The 22,434-nt window shown below is 39.6% G+C and overlaps 1 protein-coding gene across 2 annotated transcripts in view; it reads left to right on the plus strand.

Moving 5' to 3' along the window:
- Nucleotides 1-5,808: 5,808 nt before the first annotated feature.
- mlphb (melanophilin b) overlaps nt 5,809-22,434 on the plus strand; it is a 29,471-nt gene continuing 12,845 nt past the window's right edge. For both annotated transcript variants that reach the window (XM_074695106.1, XM_074695107.1), the window contains exons 1-5: nt 5,809-5,923; nt 7,757-7,913; nt 13,890-14,111; nt 16,077-16,216; nt 21,045-21,100. In XM_074695106.1, the coding sequence (XP_074551207.1) occupies nt 7,789-7,913; nt 13,890-14,111; nt 16,077-16,216; nt 21,045-21,100 (543 nt within the window). In that variant the 5' untranslated portion in view covers nt 5,809-5,923; nt 7,757-7,788. The remainder of the gene's footprint in view (nt 5,924-7,756; nt 7,914-13,889; nt 14,112-16,076; nt 16,217-21,044; nt 21,101-22,434) is intronic.

Below are 22,434 nucleotides of genomic sequence, written 5' to 3' on the forward strand. Positions count from 1 at the left end.
TTCTTTGTCTTTCTTCTTTTTTTGCATTCAATAAAAACTAGACAGAGCTCTGCTTTTTCTTCATGTGACTTTGATTTTTATCAAGGGAAACTTAATGACTTATTAATAACATTTAATTATTTTGTCCATACTTTACAGCTGATTCAGAGATGTTGACTTTCAGAAACATGGTATTGCTATATAACAGTATGAGATACTACTAAGCTATTAGCAAGATACAAGACAGATTTAACATGCTTTAAAGTTTAACAGCTTTGATAGACAGATGATGTTCTTGAAGCCTCCTGAAAACAAAGTGCTACCTCTGATCTTTGCTGATTTTCCCCTGATCTTGTGTGCTTAGTGTTTTTTGTTTTGTTTTGTTTTTTGTTGTTGTTTTTTTTTAACAGAAGAAAGAAAAGAAATCCTCATGTTTTCTTTCAATGGTCAGTTATTAACAACATCTGAGCCAGACAATGTTGAAAAAAAAAAGCTTTTTTTCCCAGCTGTTAATCACTTTGTTTGATACTCACCCTGCAGCAGTGATTTCAGCCATTGAAAATAACTACAGGGAATCAAATACTTGTGCAGATAGCCTTGTTTGCTTTTGCAGCTCAATGGGATCAATATCAATTTCCCACTGTTTCATAATCAGCCAAAAACTTCTCAAGAGAGCTTTGACCACCAGCACTCACAGTATTCTTACTCTGTCAACAATCATTGTTTTTCACAGTTTCTGATAACAAATCATTATTGATTCATTAAAAGTGAAAAAAGGAAGTGATGTTAGCAGGGGGATCTGTTACTCCTTTTCTATAAGTGAAATATCTCCTCGAAGAAGGTTGCTGTTTACCAACTTGCAGGGCACAGCAGGCTGCTAACATTATAATTTTTTAGACAGAGGAGCTTTTTGTGTTTGTATATTCTCCGTGCTCCATTTGAATACTTTTCTGACTCAGCAGGATAAATACCTCCGGTCTGCAGCCGGAGCAAAAAGCAGCCACTGGCCTGCTCGCTGTCAGAGATGAGACCCTGTTACTCCTAGCCTTTACTTATTAGTGTAGTTTTTGGAATTGGGTTTTATAACACAGCCAGATCACTGCATGGGAGCTTGTGGCTGGGCTCTTTTGCCAGACAACCTGGAAAGAATGTGATTGTGCACACAGCTGTTGCCCCCTCTATCCAGATGCTGGATCGGGTAAAACATTGGGCCAAGAGGAGACTAGAAGTGAGAGAAAGTGATGAGGGAGATTTTAATTTAACTCTACTCCTGTTGTCTCCTTTTATCATGTGCACTAACTTTCATGAAATTGGGGTATATTGTCTATTCATTGGTTTGTTTGGTGTTTTTTCTGGTTGAGGATAAAGTTTTGCATCACCCTTGCTGCCTTGATACTTATTAAGGTGTTTTGCCAGGTTTGACGATTGTTGGAGAAAAAAATGACCATCTGTGAATGAGAGTGTAGAGCTATGGCAGGCTTCAGAATCTATAGGCCATTCAAGCGGCAACCTTGAAAAATAGAGCCCATGTAGCAAATGACTGCAGTACCTCAAGTGTCCACTTGAGGCTGTCTCCAGAAGCCTAAGCACAGACTGTACAAAACATGGACGTAGTCTCCCTGACGTCTCCAGTTTGTCTCTGAAAAGGAAAATAAAGCAAATCGTGAAGCCCGGCCATATTAGAAGGGCACCTGTCAGTCACATGACCTCAGCTGTGCCTCTGATTGGGTGAGCTTGCGATCTAGATATCCTCTGAACCACCGAGTTTCAAAAAAAAAAATCACCCCCCATACAGTGTGCGCCGATAAAAATTAGTGATTTAGACAGGAGACGTTTTTGCACCAGGCTGTGAATAGGTTCATTTCTGCTTTGTAAACAGCTTTTTTTTGGCTTGGTGTGTATGTGACTTCCAGTTCACTCGAGGCCAGCCTCAAGTGGACACTCGAGAAACAGCAGGTTTTGGCGCTTTCGCATTGTCTCATATTCTTAGACCAGAGGTTGTGGCTTGAGCTTAGGGAACTCTTATGAGATCCTTTCTTCAAATGTACATTTGCACAGCAGTTAAACATGTTTGCAGCATGATAAAATAATAATAATAAAAAAAGATCCAGTCAAAACAGTTCATTTCTTTATTGTACTTGCTCCTATGGATACATATAAAGCTCATTTTATATTTCAACCAAAACATAATGGTTTTTAGGTTCTTGTGATTACTCACTGATGAAATAGTTTTATGAATGCACTTTTCCAAATTTACTCAGTCTGCTTAAAATACTAATTGCTACTTTTTCTCTAAATTAAGTTAAACGTAGGGACCTTGATTTATGGACGCCCTAAGAAATCATTTTTTATGCAACCAGTAGAGTCTCCCCCTGTTGGCCATGAGAAAGAATGCAGATTTTATTAACTTTTACATGCATGGATGGAAGTTTTTAGACCCAGGAGCTATGTTTGATTTTTTTACAGAGTCTATGGTCAGTTTTTTGTCATCGTCTCACAGATACTCAACTCAAAATTCATCCACATGAGAGAGAAAGAGAGCAAGAATAAAAGAAATGGTCATCATTCCTCTCCTCTCTCGTTTTATAGATCATGCCACACTCTGTAAAAGACCCGTTTCTGTTGCAGCTCTGAAGCTCTCACTGTAAGCCTTTGTCATTTGGGCCAAACATCTCTCACACAAGACAAAAAAATAAAAGAGCGTTGACGTGCAGCAGTGCCCAGCTGGATGTGTGAAAGGAAAGTTTTGCAGCCTAAACCCTCCTCTAGTAAAACGGGGATTCCCATGAAACTGCTGGCGCTGTAACTCGTGTCAGACGACACAAAGAACCTTTGAATCTTTATTAAATTAATATCTAAGTCCCATTCTGCAGACTAACTTCACTTTCAAGTCAGATTTCAGTACAGTGTGACTACTAAAGATGCTCTGATAACAACATTACTGTTTACTGATTAAATCAGTCTCCTGGAAACAGATTAATGACAGAGCTCACATTCTTTATTCTTCTTTTGTGTAAATAAAAGTAAAGATAGAAAATGTAAATGTATGAAGATGAAAAAGATGATTGTTTTGGCTCTTCTACCCTTTTTTTCTTCAGAGTCAGAGGAAATTTGCCCATTTCCTGCTGCTGTGCGCTCATCCTGGCATTCTGCTGAAAATGTCTCCTTCCTGATTTCAAATGTTTACAGGATCCAATCTGCTGATGAGGAACACCAAACACTAATGATAAAGAGAGTGAAAGAGATGATAACCTTTCCTGTTTCTCAGTGAATTCTTGAATCAGACCCTTTAATTCAAAAAGGAAAGACTGCTAAAAGGATGAAGATAAATCTGCTCAACACTGACTGGTGAAGGAACTGTTGAATGAAATCCGTAGTTGAGTCAAACTTCTTTCCACATGCGCTCTTTCCATGATTTAATTCTTCTTTGGGTCAGAGACAGGTGTCTAGTCTTCTGCCATGTGAGAGCTCTTCTGTTGCTATCACCCATTTCAGTCATGTTTCTAATTCAAATAAAGAAAAATACATGTGTAAAAACTTGAACAGAGATGCCCAAGAGTGTGTTTATTACTGGTTCCACCCATCTTCAGTGTGGTGCATATTTTATAATCTTAGGTCAGTGCAGCGTTAACACCAGTAGGGGGAGTTTAAATCCAGATGGTCAGAGTTTTCCTATTTGTGTCCCAGCTCAGAGCCCCTGAGGGGTCATGGAGCTAATATTTTCCTGGAATACTTTTACTTTCCCTTAAAATAAGTTTTGTTTCTCCTCCCAGTTTTTGATTTACCTTGCAGAGCGTTTTGCATTCCCTCTGCAGAGACAACTGTGCTGTCCTGACAGTTAAGATGTCAAAGCTTTGGCATGTTGCTGAGCTTTCACTGTGGTGAAAGAAGAAGTGGATCATAGATTTGAAATTGATGTCACATTCATTTTTCAGGGCAGATATATGGTTGAGCGCACTCACAATGACTTGTGTGCACTTTGGAGGTTTACTATGGAGACTTTCAGTGTTGCTTTTCTGTGTATTTGCGTTTCATATTTGTATTGTCCACTGATAACATATGCCATCCCATCTTTGATATACACCTTTCAGAACAGTTGAAAAAAAAAAACAGAGCAAACACCTCATCCCTGTGTAGCGTCTTTGATTTTATTGTCGGTGGATTAAGAGAACAGGATGTGAAGACAAACAAAAAGTCCAGTCAGTACGTGTTCGTGAGGAAAAACTTTCTGAAGAAGTAAAAAATCCCCAATACCAAGACATTTAAACAGCACCTAACTGTTTGCATTTCTCTAATAGTGACTGCTTTTATTAGCACAGTGTGTTAAATCTTATGTGACACTCCTCAGAGCCTCCTGATGTAAACAGGTCTGCTGGATATTCAACACACCAAAACGGTATTAGCAAAAGTCAAACATGGAGACCTGTTTATCACGTGCTCTCCTGGATTTTTTATACGCACAGCCTTGTTTGCTTTGGGCGTTGTCCAAGATAAAATGGGAGTAATTCAATGCTAACACACTCTGGAAGATAACTGCAGGAACCAAGTAAGCTGAGGCCAAGGCTTTTTTTCTCTCCCTGTTGTTTTAGGGGGTTTCTCTCAGTTGCATGTTTACATCTTGGCAAGCAATCTGAAAACCCATGATCAAATGAATATGTATCTAACCTGATGTGTGTGTGTGTCTGTGTGTAATCACAAAGAAGCGCTTTTCATCTCTTTGTTGATTTTAAGGCATTTTCAGACTTTGAAATTAACTTTAATATACAAACCCAATGGTCTTGTTTGCTTCTGTTGATAATACAGAGGCATCATTGTTGGTTTTCAGTCTGCTTTGTAGCCTGATAAAACTCCCTACAGTAGTTTTAGGCGGTAACAAAGGTGCCTGTTGCTTTTCTTTTCACATTTCACCTGTAAAAACAAATTTTTGTTGGAATCCAGGTGAATGGAGCCACAAAGAAGGAACACAACAGGGGGTGAACAAATTAAAGGAATTGGATTTCTACAATTAGCACATGGGTCAAGGGATATCTTAAAAATTCCAAACCACAAGAAAGAAAATGGTAACAAAAGCTGTCATTTATGGCATAAAGAGGGAAGTAAAATCTCAAACAAGTTAATTAAGTTAGGTTTTGTTAATACAGTTGGGCTAGCTTAATGAAATTGGGAATGTCCAAGCATAAATTTTTATTCTGGGGTAAAAGGTCTTCCTCTGAAATGCCTGTCTTTGTGTCCTCATTTTAACTCTGCTTTCAGATCACAGTAACTGCAATGATCACGATGCATAAAAACGGTTTGTATTAAGTTGTCGTTCAGTTTGCCCTGACCCTCCCACTCTGCAAATAAAATATCTGTTCTCTGCCTGCTTAAACCAACATCAAGTCAATCATTAATGCATTTTCAAAGACTTTACATTCTGTGCTGTTGCTGTTGTTACATTCTGAATGAATAAACCCCCCATTATTTCCCTAAAAAAAAAAATGGTATTGAAAAGAGGTGTCACATGTTATTCTACAGTTGAGTCAATGCATCGCTCCTCTCTGTTATAGAACTCATGACATGTGACCAAAGGATTAAGCCCAAACTGGCCTCCACATAACCTTCAGGATCTCTGCCAGCTTTAAACAACATCCAGAGAAACGTCCCACAAAGTCGTCTGAGCAGTTTGATTTAACTTTAATTAGTCATCAGTCATTTTTGACGTAGTTGCAAAGCAGTAGCAGGTACAGCGTGTTTGATAACACTGTCAGTGAGGCCTGCAGGGGCCCTGAGCAGCCTTTGAAGTGCATTCAGGGAAAGCAGTGGGCAGGCTGTCTCCCTGCCTTTCTTCCTCCTGGTTAACTAGACATGTGATTAGCATTGCTGTCAGCTACCAAGTTTGCTCTACACTCTGTCTGCTCTGCCCTCAGAGGACATACTGCCTGCAGGCTTCTCCCTCAACCCCAAGGTGAGTGAGACTTACCAAGTTATATTCAAACTCAGAAAAAAAGATGATGATTGTAGGGATCTCTGTAAGGTTACAGATATACCTGTTTTTAAGCTTTGATCAAGCTAATTTCTCATTGGACGACAGAGTTGGCTAATATTTTGAACAGAAGTTTTGCTTAGAGTCCCATATAATCCAACATAGCATCTCTGGATTTCCATGTTTCAGAGTATCTTTTTTGAGGAGCAGCCAGTTAATGTTTACCAACTTGTTGCAGATCTACTGCGACAAAGCCAAGTTTGTCTCATTCAAAATATAATTGAACGTCAAGTGATTTGGATCACAGTGCTTTGAATGTTAGAGGCTTTAGCTGGTGAAACTATTTCACATTTGTATGTTTCCACAGGTGATATCAAGGTGAGCCATCCTTTGGCAAACAGGTAGAATGTGCACCTGTGGAGCTGCATGAACAAAAAATGTAACACAAGAAATCCTTTGTAGACTTGCTGCTTTACATTTCTGTTGAAGATAAAACTCAAGAAATTCTAAAGAATAGATTTACGCAAAGATAACTGATGCATTGCAGAGGGCATGTGTTTATTATGGCTCCTTGGAGAAAGATATCAAGGTGCTCCCACCCGCTTAGCAAACACACACTGTGTACTGCTTAATGTACCGCTCTGAAATTAAACTGTCAGAAGTGAACTGTGGGAACCTTAACATGTCACATATCTGGATGAGCAGATAGTTCCAGTCACTTCCACTGGTCTTGCTGGCTTGTTTTGACCACTTGCTGAGGCCAAAATTAGATTAAGCTAGATTAAGCAATTAGACAATTATGTGATGTTCCTGAGCATTCCTTTACATCTCCCTGCATATGAGAGCTCTGCATGCATCGCAGATGATATATCCAGCGTGTTCATGTGTGCTTCTCTCTGTCCGCTTGAGCAGAGTGACCTCATCCTCTGTAACCAACGCATTATAAAGCTGGACCATGTGAAATATTTAGGCAGGCTGAGTTTAACTTGATTATGATCCCTGAGTAATGTGATGGTTCAGCTGTGCCAGACTCTCCCAGATCACAGGACGCTTGCATGTTGGACAGAAATCTCAAATTCAGATAAATGACCCGGTCACTGACCCTCAGTGAACACAATTATTTCAGTCTGCTGAAAGATGTTGCACAAAAACTGTTCAACACTAGCGAGCATAGAGACGAAAATTAGCCACTGATGTGACGATAGATCCGCTGTTTTCTTCAGAGGTTGGTTGAGACTAAAAATATGCGATCAGATATGTGACACTATTTTTTGTTCGGCATTTGATTGTCTATTCTTTTGACTAGACTTTGGTCGTCTCTAGTGGTTTTGTAAACACACAGCCTGGCTAGTTGTTTACGACATATTGTCAGCTACTCTGACACGTAAGGGATTTTTGGGGATTCTTCCAAAATGGGTAATGAGGCTCTGACTAACAGCTACATGCCAGGGATGTTTTCTGAAGCAGCGAGTGTGGCTGACGTTTTTGTTTTGGCTGACAAAGGCACCCTAAACAGTGTCCCAAACCAAAAGAAAAATATGTGAAGAGCAGTTCAGACAACACTCGAGTTTCTTTGGAGAAATGAGACATATAAACTCTAAACAAACAGTGTGATGGTGCAGCAATGATACGGCCTGTTTCCTTCTCCACCTGTTGCTCCATGGAGAGTACCAAACAGTATCCTGACCAAAGGATGTTGTGGGAGATGGAGCTTGATTGAGAAGAGGTCTAAGCTGATTCTGTTATTTATCTTAGACCTAAAGCTTTATTCAGCATCATTGTAAAATAATTATATGATTTTATGTGTAACACTAGGCGGCCTGCTGACTCTGAGACATTGAACAATCATGCTCGGCACCACGACTGGGAAGAAGCTGGACCTCTCCAAACTCACAGATGAGGAGGCCAAACATGTTTGGGCAGTCGTTCAGAGAGACTTTGACCTGAGGAAGAAGGAGGAAGACAGACTCGGGTGAGCAAAAAGTCACGAATATCTTACTTCTGTTTGATACTGAATGAATAAAGAGCTCCAAAAAGGTAGTGTTTAGGTTTTCTGTTAAATTAGGGTTCCATAAAGTATAAGCCATGGCAGATAGGACAATTCTTCTATCTAATTTAGCTTATTTATATTCAAAAACCACCAGACTTTGACCCAAAAACCTGCACAAGTGTCAGCCTGAGTTTCCAGACATCACGTGTGTTCAGTGTCACCTGCAGTTCATGGAACAGCTGGAATCTAGAGCCACAAACAAAGTGCAAAACTAAACCTGAAAGTATGTATTTACTGAACTTGATCTACAATCTGTTTTAAAATACACATTTTGATATATTATACTTCACAATGAGCTAATGATTGTCAGTCCTTTTAAGACCCTAGCTTTTGTCTGGTGTGCAATTTTTAATTCACCTTGCTATTTTGGATGGGTAAGACCTAATAAGTATAATAACTAAACTTGGTTTTTGAACAGGAAGTTAGTTTATTTCTTTTAAGAGATCACTATAAGATATTTGTGTTGTTCAGTTTAATTATGTTGTTTTTTTGTTTGTTTTTTTTACTAAAATGTTTGATTTTACTAAAAGATGATGTGGGCAGTGTCCCCAAAAGTGGCTAATTGGTCAAATATTTAAAATGGAAGTATCATGGGTCTGAGAGGCAGAAATGTAATGTCCACATATGTGGATGCTGGGTCTTAAGAGGTTGCAACCGTTCACCTGCAGCAAAAAAAAAAAAGCAACTACTTTGCAATACTGTGCAAAATCTTTAAAAAGGAGGAGGAGTGTAGTTTGCATACACAACAGTAAGTACACTAAGCAATATAAAGCCTGTCTATTATTTGCTTTACATGTCAACCAAATGAAGACATAAAACTAATGAAATATGGAAAGTCAAAACTTACATGTCCTGATTTTAAACTGTTGGTCATTGCAGGTCATCTGCCCAAGTGGAGATGACCAAAGTAGAAATGATATCATGAACTATTTCTGTTACCCACATGAGGCTAAACTGATACATCACCATCAGAAAATTCAGTCATCCACTTCTAATTCACTGAGCCTCTGCTCACATGTTTCTGCAGTAATAATAACAGATGGACGGTCTGCATGGCACTGAACTCTTATACAAGACCGGAAGAAAAGATTTGGTTATAATCAGTCTGTTCTAAATGATCATGATCTTATTTTCTGTTTTGAAACCAAAAGATGGAGGTCACCGTCTTTCTACTTAATAATCAATACTGAGGAGTAATTTTCTGACTTTTACCACAGAGAAAATCTTCTTCTACAGTTTGAGAACTCAGGTTGTGAATGAAAGTTGAACCATACAGTGTCAGCACATAAATGATGAGATTCAGCTGTTCTACCAGACTTAGTTGGACACGACAGTAGTGTTACAAGAAGACCTGGTGTTTGAAAGGTCCAGCGTTGTTTTTCACAGTACATAAAGATTGAGACATCACATGTTTCCTATAACAGTTTGACGTCCCTCTTGACCAGACATATTATTAGCCTGAGAGATTCAAAACACCTGTGTGTGTTTTAGACATCTGCAGGATTTTGGATATGAAGCAGCCAAACCAAGCTAACACTTCAGACAAATCTTCTGTTGCAACTCTAACACTGTTTTTTAACTCCATGATCACTCCAAGACAAACAGACACACTTGCATCCATTCATTCACTGCGAATAGTTCCTGTATTTCTCTTTTTCTGACATGTTTACTGTAGGATGTGTTGTTTACCCCTGAATCTTATTGTCTTGGTTTAAAGAGGGACATGTCTTTGTGTCTGTTGTTATGAGCGTCCTGTGGTTCCAGCGACAGCTCTCTTTAAGCTTTTTGTTTTCCATTGAAACGAGTCGTTCTTTAACGTTGAGGCAACTGCTGTTTTCCTCTGGAGCGTCTGCTGTCTTTAAATAGGTACAGATCTTCATGTGGTTTACATATAAAACTGTCACGCCTAAATCTGTCAAACCACATGGGTTGGATCATTAACAAAAACCTATTTTGGAAAAGCTTTGGTAAAGATGTTGAGTTCCCTGCAAATAGTAAACTAGAAAACAGATTTCATGAACGTTTAAAGTGTCGTTATTTTATCATCATCATGTGCTATTTTGGGAATGGGATGTTTTGAGCAGTTTACAGACAGAACCGGGGATTTCTCCATGGATTATTTTATGACGTGTTAATTTTGATATTCAAACTTAATAACTCCTGTTATGAAGTTTTGACCAATTAGAAACAAGTATTTGACATAGCTAGATGATTAGTAAGAAAGCTGTGAGAGAAGTTCACATGAAGAGCTCACAGTATCTAATCTTCTCCATCTGAATTCCTTGAACGGATGAAAGTACAAATCATTTTAAGTTATAAAAGCTGTTTGTCCGAAATGTTATTCAGCTAAGGGAATACTCCTGTAGGTAATAACTTGAGAATGTGATGATTGGCCAAGAAGAATAGAAAAGGAGAGGATATGAGGTTCTGGTTTGAAGATTAAAGACAGGGTTAAACACACCAGTTTAAAATGTGCGCAGAAGATTTGAAACAGGAGTTTTATTAAACCTACAAAGGGCTTGGTTTGCGTGGGTGAACGCAGTAAGAGGATCACCATGCATTGGAACAGTCAGTAACTTTTTTCTTCCCAGTTGTCTGTGTCTGAGTGAACGTCTGGCTGATGCACACAGATTCATGAACTCTGCCAGCGAAGCTTTGAACCAAGTAGGGAGGAGAGGTCTGGATTTTATTGTAATTACTCAGAGTGTTAGAAAGTTCACTATTCAGTAATAACCAACATGTTAAATGTTGTCTCATGTAATGCTTCTTATATTCGGGGAACTACATGTTAAAAGAAGGTGGACCACAGCATTATTTTTTCACTATCTACACAAAGTCAAATCTTTTTCTGCTGAAATGAAAGTGTTTTGATTTTTTGGTAACACTTTACTTTAGAGGTCCGCAAATTTGATCACACTTAGGTAATAATAAGACAAAGTTTTTTCTTATTTCTTTGAAATTAGCACATAACTTCTTTAAAATAATGTCCAAATTTATTGTTGCAAGTCACAACTGGTAGGTTACTGAGCTTTTTTTCAGTTTTTTTTTTAATTTACTCCAACTTGCAAAGGTTAGAAGGTGACGATTAGCAAATAATGGTTTGAAATTACATGAACCTTTCACGAAATGTTTCTAGAAGTATCCCAACATTTCTGCCATTACCAGAGAAGCAGGTGATAAATAGCTGCTTAGTTCTTGAATAGAGAAGTTGGGTTCATTGTTTCCTCCGATAATTACCTTTGAAATGTTAAGTGAATAATTCAATTTCCCAATAAGCAGTTGATCGTAAGCTATTTATTTAATTTCACCAAGTTCTTTAGTACTAAGTTTGTTGATATGACTGAGATCACATGCAAAATGATATACCTTTATGATTAGGCCTATAATGTTTTAAATGATACGACTGAAGGCTTCAGATGTGTTATTAACCATGAGTGGGGTTGTAAATTGGCCTTACCTGACTGTGATAGACACTGCTAGTACAGGCGCACTGCAAAACAGAATCTGGCCAGAAGTTATGAGCTAATTTTGACCAAATTCTCATTAAATTTCGGGGGTAATTTCAAAGACTAAAAAAAACTTTGTCCAACTATTACCTAGATCGGCCCTTCATAAAAACATCACATGATTTCAATGGCCCGCAAGTTTGGTAACAGCATCTTGAAGTGACCCTCGAGAAGTTCATGCTGTGTCATAATTCAAAGAAGTCCTCAGAGTGGGCTGGCATTGTTGTGTCTTTGAGCTCATCGTTTCAGTCTTACGTACCACAGCTTCTCTGTTTTGCTTCAGGAAACTATTTTTCCTAGTTAAACTAGAGAAAGTTGATCCTAAAGAAGCCCTTCATGATTTTTGTTGTAACTATTTCGTTATTTTTAGAACTACGTAAAATTTCAACAATAAAACGACAGTATGTTCCTTTTACAGAAACTGGGAACAAGCCATTGCACTTGTCTTGGACAGTTGGCTGAGCCAGCCATGTATCAGTGCTTGGAGGGGCTGTAAGCTGCTCAGAGCACACATCTTATTTGAATCACAGAGCTGCATCTTTTCCACCAGATCTGTGGGATCTGATGTTTCAGAAGAAGGCTGATTTTACAGATATTACTTTTAAATCACATCACTAACAGCCACCAGCTGTAACTGCTGACTGTTATGTGATACTAACAAAGAGTCCACTTTATCCGGGTGATCTGGGGTATGATTTAAAAAGCATGGCTTGAAAAACACTTCAATAAACAATAGATATCCTCTTATCCTCAGTTGGTGTTTGGCCAGACTCCTCCCAGACTTTCCTCCCTGCTACTGTCAGCATCTTACAGCGCTGAGTGGGGATGTTGCTTCCCCAACAATCAGCATGAGTGTACTTCAGTTTGCTGAAGACATGATCTGGCTAGAGGCAGTGAAGTCATGAGTGGAGGGATCTGCCAGGTCACACAGGGAAGAAAATGAGTTTGCATTACATAGTGAAGTTTTGCAGTTTTTAAACATAACTGGGCTTATTAAAGCACTTAAAATATCGCTGTTAGATCAGTTGTTTATAAATAATCAGAGCAGAGGAGGATTTTAACTTAGAAAACACTGTCAGTTCTTTGTGCAGACTTCCTCTCCCCAGCCTGTGAGTGATCACAATGACAAAGAAAGCCCTGATTTAAAAGTTGAGAAGCTAAATAGAACCTTTGTCATAAGAGTTGGACTTGTTCCTGGAAAAACTTGAGGTGTAATAAGGTGTAATAATAAGTCACTTTAACCCATAATCTGTAAGAACTCCCGCAGGATGCTGCAACTACCATGGAACCACACTGTGCCGGTTTGTGTAACAGACCCAGGGTGATATGGACCTCTTTTGGGAGGTTTTGGATAATATGAGGCTCCAACAAAACCAGCATTGGATGTGTCATTCAAGACCACCTAGATAAAGACCACGTTGTGACCAAAACCAAAATGAGGAAGAAAAAAACAAGACCAATATTTTCTCTGACTGAAGCCGAGGCAGAGATGAAAAAACATCAGCTTCTGGGATGTGTGGCGTCATATTGATCACTTACAGAATAAAGTATTAAACAAGATTGAAATGAGCTTGTGCTCTTTTAATGCCCCACCTCTCATCTTAACACTTCCCTCTTATTTGTAGCTATAATGCCAAATGTTTCCCAGAGATCCACCGCAGCTCTTTCTGCTTTTAGTGACTTTTTCCGTTCATAATCGTTATTCATGCAAAGTTGCCAATTGAAGCCATGTGTCACCACGCGTGTGCCGACAACCATCTCATCACCCATCATCTCCAGCCAACATGGTGACTCATAAAATCTTTGTAAAGGGAAATTGAATATGGTTCAATTATGGTTCAGCTGTAAAACATAATGTAAGTAGTGAATTGGACATTTGCTCTCAGATGGACTTCATGTGTTTTTGTGCTTTGAATCAGAGAGTGGCATTAGCAGTGTAGGATATGGTTAGCTTAGCTTAGCATAAATAAAGGGGGTGAAACAGCCTGCCTGGCTCGGTCCAGTGTTCAAAATACGCACATAAGCCAATAAAGCTGTCTCATTTTATGTTCTTATACATAAACATACATGCATAAGTAATATTTGTGGTTTCGGGAGGGGTTATACTTTGGAAAACTGACTGGGAAACAACAGCTCGTCTTCCTGCTATGTGTTTCTGTGTGGCCTTTGCAGCGATGGCACTGGTTGCATAACAGAAATGTTTGTTTGAATCTATTTGTCAGCTTTATATCACTTTATTTACATCAGTTTTAATCTTCAAAAGTGATGTCATGGGGTGCTCAATGGTTTGGCTTGAAGATAAAAGTGCATGCTCCATTTACAGAGGCAGTAGTTCAGAGCTGATTCAATTCCTTATCAAATATCCTTATTTGTGTCAAAACTTTCTTTTCAGGGACCTAAAGACCAAAATCGAAAAAGAAGACACCAAGAGAGAGCTGTTGGGTAACCAGACCAGCCTGACCGAGTCATACTGTATCAGATGTCTCCAGCCCTTCAAGTTCCTGGTCAACAGCAAGCGTCAGTGTCTGGACTGCCAGCTGTACACTTGCAAGTCCTGCAGCCGCTTCAACAAGAAGGAGCAGGGCTGGGTGTGTGATCCCTGTCACATGGCCAGGTGGGAAATGACACAAGTGAAAGTTGAAAATTAGACCAGAGACTTGGTCAAAAATGGAAAATTCTCACCAGTAAAATACTGGAGATCCAATTATAGGGCCGATGATTTATGTATCTGGTCTATTTGAAGACATTTCTGGCTATTTAATCCTTATGAATGAATGAGACTCTAAGGAAGTCTTCACATCATCAATCTTCTGCTATGCACAGAGTATTTGGACTTTTGACCTAATTCAGAGGTTTACTTTTCAGTGCAGTTCCCTCTTACATGCAGATACACATGCATAGCACAATTGCTTCCCCGTTTATGCATGCGGGGTTCATTTACGAGTTTGTTTGAAACTGACTCCAAAACCTCCAGTCTCTATCAGCTACTGTTCAAACAAAGGATAATCTGACTTTTGGATACTAGTGGAAAATCTTAACATCCTAACTAACAAGTCAGAAGCAATCGTTGCTCTTGTAAGTGGAGCTGCTCCCAAACTCCACAGGGTGTAGTTCAGAGTTCATATCGTATCCGTTACATCTAGCCTAGATCACTAATTTGATTTCCTGCAATAAAAACGCTTAATCCTCATAAAAATACTCGCCTGCCAAGGGGAGACAATGTTTTGATGCGAGCAGTGTCACCATGGTAAAATGTCTTCTTGTGTTAACAGGGAACACATCACAGTTAATCACATGTATCAGTACAACTGTTCTAAACGTCAGAAAATATCACGTCATTCAGCATAAATATTCATAATCAGCCTTATGGTTGGTGCTGATTTCAGCGAGTTATGAAAGATAAATATTAAAAAGTGACTGCAGATTTTTAAATGCAGGAACTTTCAGTGTAGAAACAAAGCCATCACTGAGTGACATGTCCGTCAGCATGAAATAAATAAAGTTATATATTTGTTGGCTTATCAACACTTGATGAGTAACAGATGTTAGCTTAGCTAATGTTGAGTGAAGTACTCCCTGTGGACTAGATGAACTCATATTGTGTGGACAGTTGGAGGTTCAGTCAGCTCTTCCAGCACACTCTAACAGCACATGCAGCATTGATGGACATTTTGGCAGTTTATGTCCTTTACTGCTCAAGCTTTACTGGATGCAGCATTGGAATTACATACCAGCAGTTCAGTCCAGCTCCATCATATGTTACCGTTATACTGCTGATGGATCAGATGAGGCAGAGTTATAGAAGGTCTTTCTCTGAAGTCCAGGAAACTTCCTGCTTAATATTCCTTGCAGTTCTGGATGTTCTGGATGTGATTAAGAGTATCTGAACTTTATTCTACCTGACCAAGGAAGACTATTAAGTATTTGTTGATAGATGCACACCAGTAATTACAGACCTTTTTTGTCTGTAATTACTGGTGTGATATTAATTTAGTGAAGAATGTTGAAGTTTTAAAAGAAATGAATTATATTGTCAAGGTGTAGCTTCATGGGAAATGCAACACATGCAATCATGCAAACCAGATAAAAGCAATGCATGGCTTGGTCAACTCTTGTTCTTCAAACAATACTGCATGAGCCAAAATACAAATATTAAAGCCTAAAAATCTAGGGGTGGGTAAAAATATTGATGAATCAATACATCAAAATATTGCCTTGCCAGGGCCACGAGTGACCAAACAACGAATAAAATGGCAGCCAAAGCAGCAGCAGAAGCAAAAAGCCAGATCCTTCAGCTTTAAAGTCTGACGTTTGGGTTGTTTTATTGCTCCAAAAGGTGAGGTGACATTCAACATATGTTCAAATGGGGCATGATAATCAAAGCATTTTATCAATATCGAATCAAATGGATATCAAATCGCAACCTGAAGAATCTAAATTGAAATCAAATTGAATCAAGAGGTTCTTAGCAATATCTAGCCCTACAAAAATCTATAGTTGAAGTAACAGTGGCTACTTCTACTTGTGTATCAACAATGTGTGAGTCACTGGTACTTCATCTCCTCTGTCTCTCCATCAGGGTCCTGAAGATTGGCACACTGGAGTGGTACCATGAAAATGTACGTGCTCGCTTCAAGCGCTTCGGCAGTGCCAAAGTAATGCGATCATTGTTTAAGAGACTGAGCGGAGAGCGCAGTCTCTCCCAGAATGACCTGGAGGGTGAGTAGTAAAGTTTCAGTTCTTTTCAAGACCTTTAAAACACACTTTTTGTTTACATTCTGCAGCTATGTTAAGTGTGACAATTTGTCAGTACTCAACCAGAAACCAGCTAAGTGAGGTTGCTTGGTGTAAACAATCAAAAAGTGGAGTACTGACAGCAGCTGCCAAGTTGAAATGTCTGTATGAATGAGAAGCCGTGTAAATCAAAGGTTACAAATGTGGCAGAATGTCAGGTCTCAGGTCGAGGTTTCTTTGAAGGGGTGACCTTGACAGATTTCCGTCTGTTCCGCTCATTTTTTTAAAAGCCCTCAGGAGGGGCTGCAGGTCAGAAGTTTAGCAAGCAGAGCACTGCTGAAAGCCTGCTTGAGCTTACCATCAGAAATCCCCAATAAATGAAAGGATTCAAAGAGTTCCAACAGCTGCGGACTGGACTGTAAGTGCATGGAAAAAATGATTTGGACATTAGAATCAATCTCTGGTGTCTGATAATTGTTAAAACATCATGATGACAAGTGTATCCTATATGGGAAAAGGGTCAGTTTTCATGTTAACATTCAAGAGCTGGAGCAACGTTTTGTATAGGCTGTATAATCCTAAAATTACAGTGCATGTTTATGGGAGTAGCATAGACATCAAAGTACTGAAATCTGTGCAACTGCTTTGGAATAAACCCAGCACAGTGTAAAAATTTAGACTGATGTAATTATCAGAATAAGAAATACCATCAGGACACATAACTTCATAAGGTGCTATAAACACTTTGAGAATGTTTGGGGAGCATACTTCCTACTGCTCCACACAAAGATTAAGCATCTTAAAGTTAACGTGTCTTGTGTTCGTAGCTGAAGACACAAAGTGTAACTGTTTTCCTCTCATGTGTCAACCACCTGCCCATCAGACCCTTCATTTCTGTGACATTAAGTCACAAGAATTAAGTTTCCTTTCTCTTTTTCAAAAAGGAAGCAGTCATCATCACTCTGCCAAATCTGTCACAGGGATTTAATCTCCTCCATCTTTCCTGTTTTTCCAGCTCTTGGCTCCTCACAGCTGTGCTGAGTGCTAATGTCACGGACTTTAGTCTCTCAAAACCTGGACACAGCTCGGACCATGTCTTCCAATGTAGAGTTTGTGGTCTTTACTCAGTCTTGTAGTACACTTATACTGGCTTCCTAACCTCTTCAGACATGATTACCAGAGGTATTATGATACTCAAAGGTCCTGTTTATGTTTGCTGCTCATGTTTACAGTCTGATTCAGTGACGGCATGAGGCTTTATCAAAACCTTTCCACCACTTTTCCTCTCTTTTTAAAACTGCTCACACAGCATCGCCTAATCTTCCGGCCCCACCCAAATCATTTGAAACCAGTGCCCTTGAAGCATGGACTTGCAGCCTTATTATACACAGCAGGTCTCCAAGTGAGATCACAGCAACAGGAGATCAATGAATTATGAGCAGACAGCCAAGACTCCTGGTACTGCTTACGCTGAGTCACCCTGGAGGATTTTGGGAAAGGATACGGAGTGAGTTGGCTTAGCCCAGCGGGCCTTGTGATCATCCAGTCACATGTCTTCCATTCTGTGCCTGGAATTGAAGGATCCAGTCTTGCAGAGAGGGAGAGGAAGAGAGTGAGAGGGAGGGAGAACAGGACTTTTGTTCGCCATATTAATGAGGAATAGAGCTGACAGAGTGTGCACAGATGTGTGCTGCATGCACCAAACACTTCATAAATGTGTATGTTTACAGACGCTTTGTGTTTAAAATGATTAGCATCTCATCACATGCAGGCGTTCATGTGACCACCTGGATTAGATTCAACATGCATGACTGTACACTCCTTTTCTCTTTCACACACACATTCAAACACACACACACTCACACATTCTTTTGCTGCCTTTTTACTGTATGTGTTCTGCAGTGGTCCGCTGGGCCCCCAAAGCTCGGAGGGTGTCATACTTTGAGTCCAATGTCTTTGCACACACGCGGAAATGTGCACAAAAAGACTCTTTGTTCACATGCGTTCAATAAAAAAAGAAAAGTTTCACACACATAAGTGTCCAAACTGGGCTTCTCAGTTTAATGATGCAACTGCTGCTTCTGATTATCACTTTATGTGGAAAGTAATGACTACCAAAAATTATCCCAATTTGCTGAGCTGTTTATTAGAGCGAGTGCATGGCAAGGCTGCAAATCTTAACCTCATTCATCTTATTCTACAAAAAGAGGCCAAGGGTGAGAGATATTTCCAACTATCAGGTTATATCCAACGAAAACTTTTATTACATTTCATTAGACTCGGCTAGAAAATCAGGTTTTCTTTATTTTTTCAGTTTGCAGAGCCTTATGATTCAGAAAATAACAGCTAGACCAAAGTGAATGACTTATTTTAAGCATTTGAAAACATCTGATCTTGCAAGAAAAGTCTTATTCAGAAGCTCTTAACCCTCAACAAAAATGTCTAAAAAATGACACATGTCAGCTACGCTAGCTTCTTCTCAAACATGCAGATTGGTGCTACTGCAGCTTTAACATTCACCATGTTCATTAGCGAGCAGCAAAGTTTCCCAGTAACACACCCAACAGTTTGACAGATTTTATCTCCAGAAAGTGAGGGGTCAGCTGGCCAAAAGATATTTTCATCTTTACCATCAGACCTCTACCATGACCAAACACAAACATGCCACAAAATCTGTTCTCTCTTTTTCGTGATCTTTGTATTTGGAATGGATCATTGCTTTGTAAGATTCATTTGTTGGTAATGGACATCAAACTGGTTTTGTCTTCAGTCATTTTTTACTACTTTTGCTTCTGTCTTTGTCTGGAGATCCTACATGTAACCATGGCTGCATTGTTTACATGTGAAATCACCAGTTAGCAGCCCGTAGCATGTCAATGCTAACTGGTGCAGGGCCTGATGTTTCCCCACAAGGTGAGGAGAAGGAGGTGAGGACGACATGCTGGTTCTCAGGTGTGAGCTAAGAAGTGACGACATGGACCTGTTCTTCCATCTATCATTATTGGGAACGTAAGATCTATCTCCAGTAAGATGGACAAGCTAGCCGTGCTAACCCAGCAACAGAGTGAATAACAGAAGGCAAAGTAGCATCATGCTATTCACAGACATGGCTAACGGAGCTAACACCAGACACCATCGCTACATTGGAAGAACTTCACCTGCTGTGAGCAGACAGGATCCAGGAGACAGAGACTGAAAAGACTGCTGAAGAAGCTCAGTCCTGGACCCTGTGGAGGTGGAGGCTGGCTGACTGGAGAATGATGGACAAGCTGTCATCATCTATTTTTTAATGGACCTTTTTGCACTTTCTACACACTTTATTACTTTTGTTTGTTTTCTTGATTTCTGCTGTGACTCCTCCTGAATTTCTTCGCTGGGATGAAAAAAAGTATTTTCTATTCTATTCTATTCTATTCTATTCTATTCTATTCTATTCTATTCTATGTTTCGATGTTGGAGCACTGTTATTTAGATCATTATGACAACCAGTGCGGTCAGGGTTTAAACAACAACCAAGCAAAGCAAGCTTTGATCTGGTTTGCAGTAGATTGTTTCTAAATCTGAAGTTTAACATCTTGGCTGTCAACATTTTTTTCTTGTTTTCTTGTTTCTTCTTTGGAGAGGTAGTCAGGTGTAACTGTATTTTCTAACCAGAGATGAGCTGGAGAGCAGCAAAGGGGTTCACATCATCTAGTCTGAGGTCGCATCACTCACTCCCCCACTGATTCTCCTTGTTGACTTCAGACTAAGTCCTCTTCTTGTGTCTGGAGGCCAAACACCCCCAGGGGCCCTGAAGGTCCATTAAAGCTCATGTTGTGTTTGTCCCAGTGAGGGTTCCTTCTTTTCCTTTAAGACTTAATCCAGGCATGTGTGTGGTCTTCGTCTGATCCATTCTGGTTCCTGTTAGTGTTGAATACCTGGTACGCTGCCTTGTTACAACATTGTTTCGTCTGAATTCTTGTGATTGTCAACTTAAATAGTCTCGGGGACTCAGTGAAAGTGATGCTGAGCATTGAATTTTCCCATGAGAGTAAGAGGAGATCCATCTCGCCCTCTCAGTTTTGGAAGTCTCAGACGGCGGGTACAGTGGTTTGGGAACAGAGGAAAATGTTCTGGTTTGGTTGGCACAGCCAAGCTCCTCTGGCAGATCAAGAGTCGGGGAGCAGAGCCAGAATTCTGTCGGGGAGTGCTGAGAAGGTTTCAAACAAAAATGTTTGTGGAAACTGTTAGCATTGTTGTGAAACCATGACCAGCACGAATTGAGGAGATGCAGTATTAGTTGTGCTAAGGGTGTTTTGTGTGTATCTTAATCTTGATTTTCTATTATTCAGTCATTACACTGAGTCATGAAGTCCATGTTCACAGTTGCTTATCGCATGATCTGTTGATCTGGGAAGCTCATCTTGAACATTTGCTCCTTCCTGCAGCTTCCGACCTTTTTTTCTCTCCTCCACTGTATCCAAGAGGGAACTGCTAAGTAGAAATGCAACTCACCCATAAACACCACCATAAACTGGGGCTGAAAACACACAACGTTCAACACTGTAGCTTGGCCAGAACAAAAAAACACTTTTTGGATTTGGATTTGCTGCAAGTTGTACAGTGTGCATCTTGCTGCAGAGGAGTGTAACTTTGTGAGCTTAGCTTGCATCATGTAACATGCAGGTTTGTTCACCTTTGATGTTTGCAAATACATGCAAAAAGAGAAATAGTGGTTTATTTTATTCATGCATCACATAGCTTTCCAGAAAGTGTGGATTACTGTACAAAATGTTCTCACTAACAACCCCAACATGTCTGTCTTCTCTTTCAGCGGATGGATACGAGGAGCACAGTATGGAGGCTGCAGATTCACAATCCGACAAAGGGGTACGAACACATTTCACTTTCATCTCATTGGTTAAACAACATGCTGTTCTTATTCATGCTCAGACCTTCTTTCTAATTGCCTGATCTTTGTTTACTTGTTGAGGGATTGAGTAAACAGGCATCTTGCAGCTATTTGGTAGGCACTTATGTTTTAGTGAGTTTGTGGCAAGCAGAGAGCATTCCATTGATAAGCATCATAAAACAGGAAACTGATACTAATTTGTACTAAGACAACAAAACACAAATGGTTCTTTTGATTTCAGTGCTAATTTATATCGAGACTATGACAAACCCACAAAAGACATCTGGTTTACTTCAGGTCTGAGGATTTGATTCACTAAAATTTGAACAATTCCTGAATTTTTAATAGTGTGAAAACAAGCTTTGCGACACGCTAGGTGATTTCACATTTCCTCAAGTATCTGCCGAACCAGCTGTGACAGAAAGTACTTCGCCAAAAAGAGTCCCCTCCAAGGCTCCTGCCAGTTTAAAGGACTTTTTGGCTGCACCAGTGTTGACAAGCAACAGGTGGTTGTGCTGATTTTGGCACCCCCTGTGGACAAAGTGATTTCTTCACTGACCTCAACCTGTAAGTGTGAAATGTCTCCAGACTAAAAGTTGTATCTCCCTTGTCAGATGAGAAACTTAAAAAGGCAGTGGGTTTGTAAACGACTCATCTGGCACCTTCCTTCCAACAGGGTCAACAGGAAAAAAAACAACATAAGACAAAACATAGTCTAATCATGATGGCCTTGTTTGCTTTTCTTAGTCCTGTTGAGACTGGTGGCGGTGATTTTGGTCTGTTACAATTTCACTGGAGCTTTCGGTTCAGTCTCAGTAAATATTATAGAACACACAGGGTCGTGCTATTTGCAAAATGTTGAATGAATAAAGTTTATTCCGCTTTTCTATTTCAATTCATCGTATCAATTTTTTTACTTAATTTTTCACCTTTGAGCGTTAGAATAAAGCAGGGGAAAAATCCTGACTTGCTTATGCACAAGATAAAATCTGTAAAAAAAAAAAAAAAAAAAAAAAAAAAAAAGGAAGTACTACTTTGTCCGCAGAGGGCGCCAGAATCAACACAAGTGGTAAGATTGTCACAGGACCTTTGAAGACTTAAAAAGATGTTTATCCAAAAAAGTAATGTCTCAGATTCTGTCCCTCACAACACCGCCAGATAACCTAATTTTAAGAGGAGTCTCATGCTAACAAGGCAAACAACCAATCATAGCCTTGGATTTTGGTGTAACATGACGGGTAGCCAATCAGATTTCAAAAGGGATCCCCATCACTCCACCCCAAACAGGCAGACCACAAATAGCAGACTTGTC

The sequence above is a fragment of the Halichoeres trimaculatus genome, unplaced genomic scaffold (assembly GCF_033239565.1).
Source record: "Halichoeres trimaculatus isolate MK-OKI-2021-1 unplaced genomic scaffold, fHalTri1.1 fHalTri1_scaffold_19, whole genome shotgun sequence".
Lineage (NCBI taxonomy): Eukaryota > Metazoa > Chordata > Actinopteri > Labriformes > Labridae > Halichoeres > Halichoeres trimaculatus.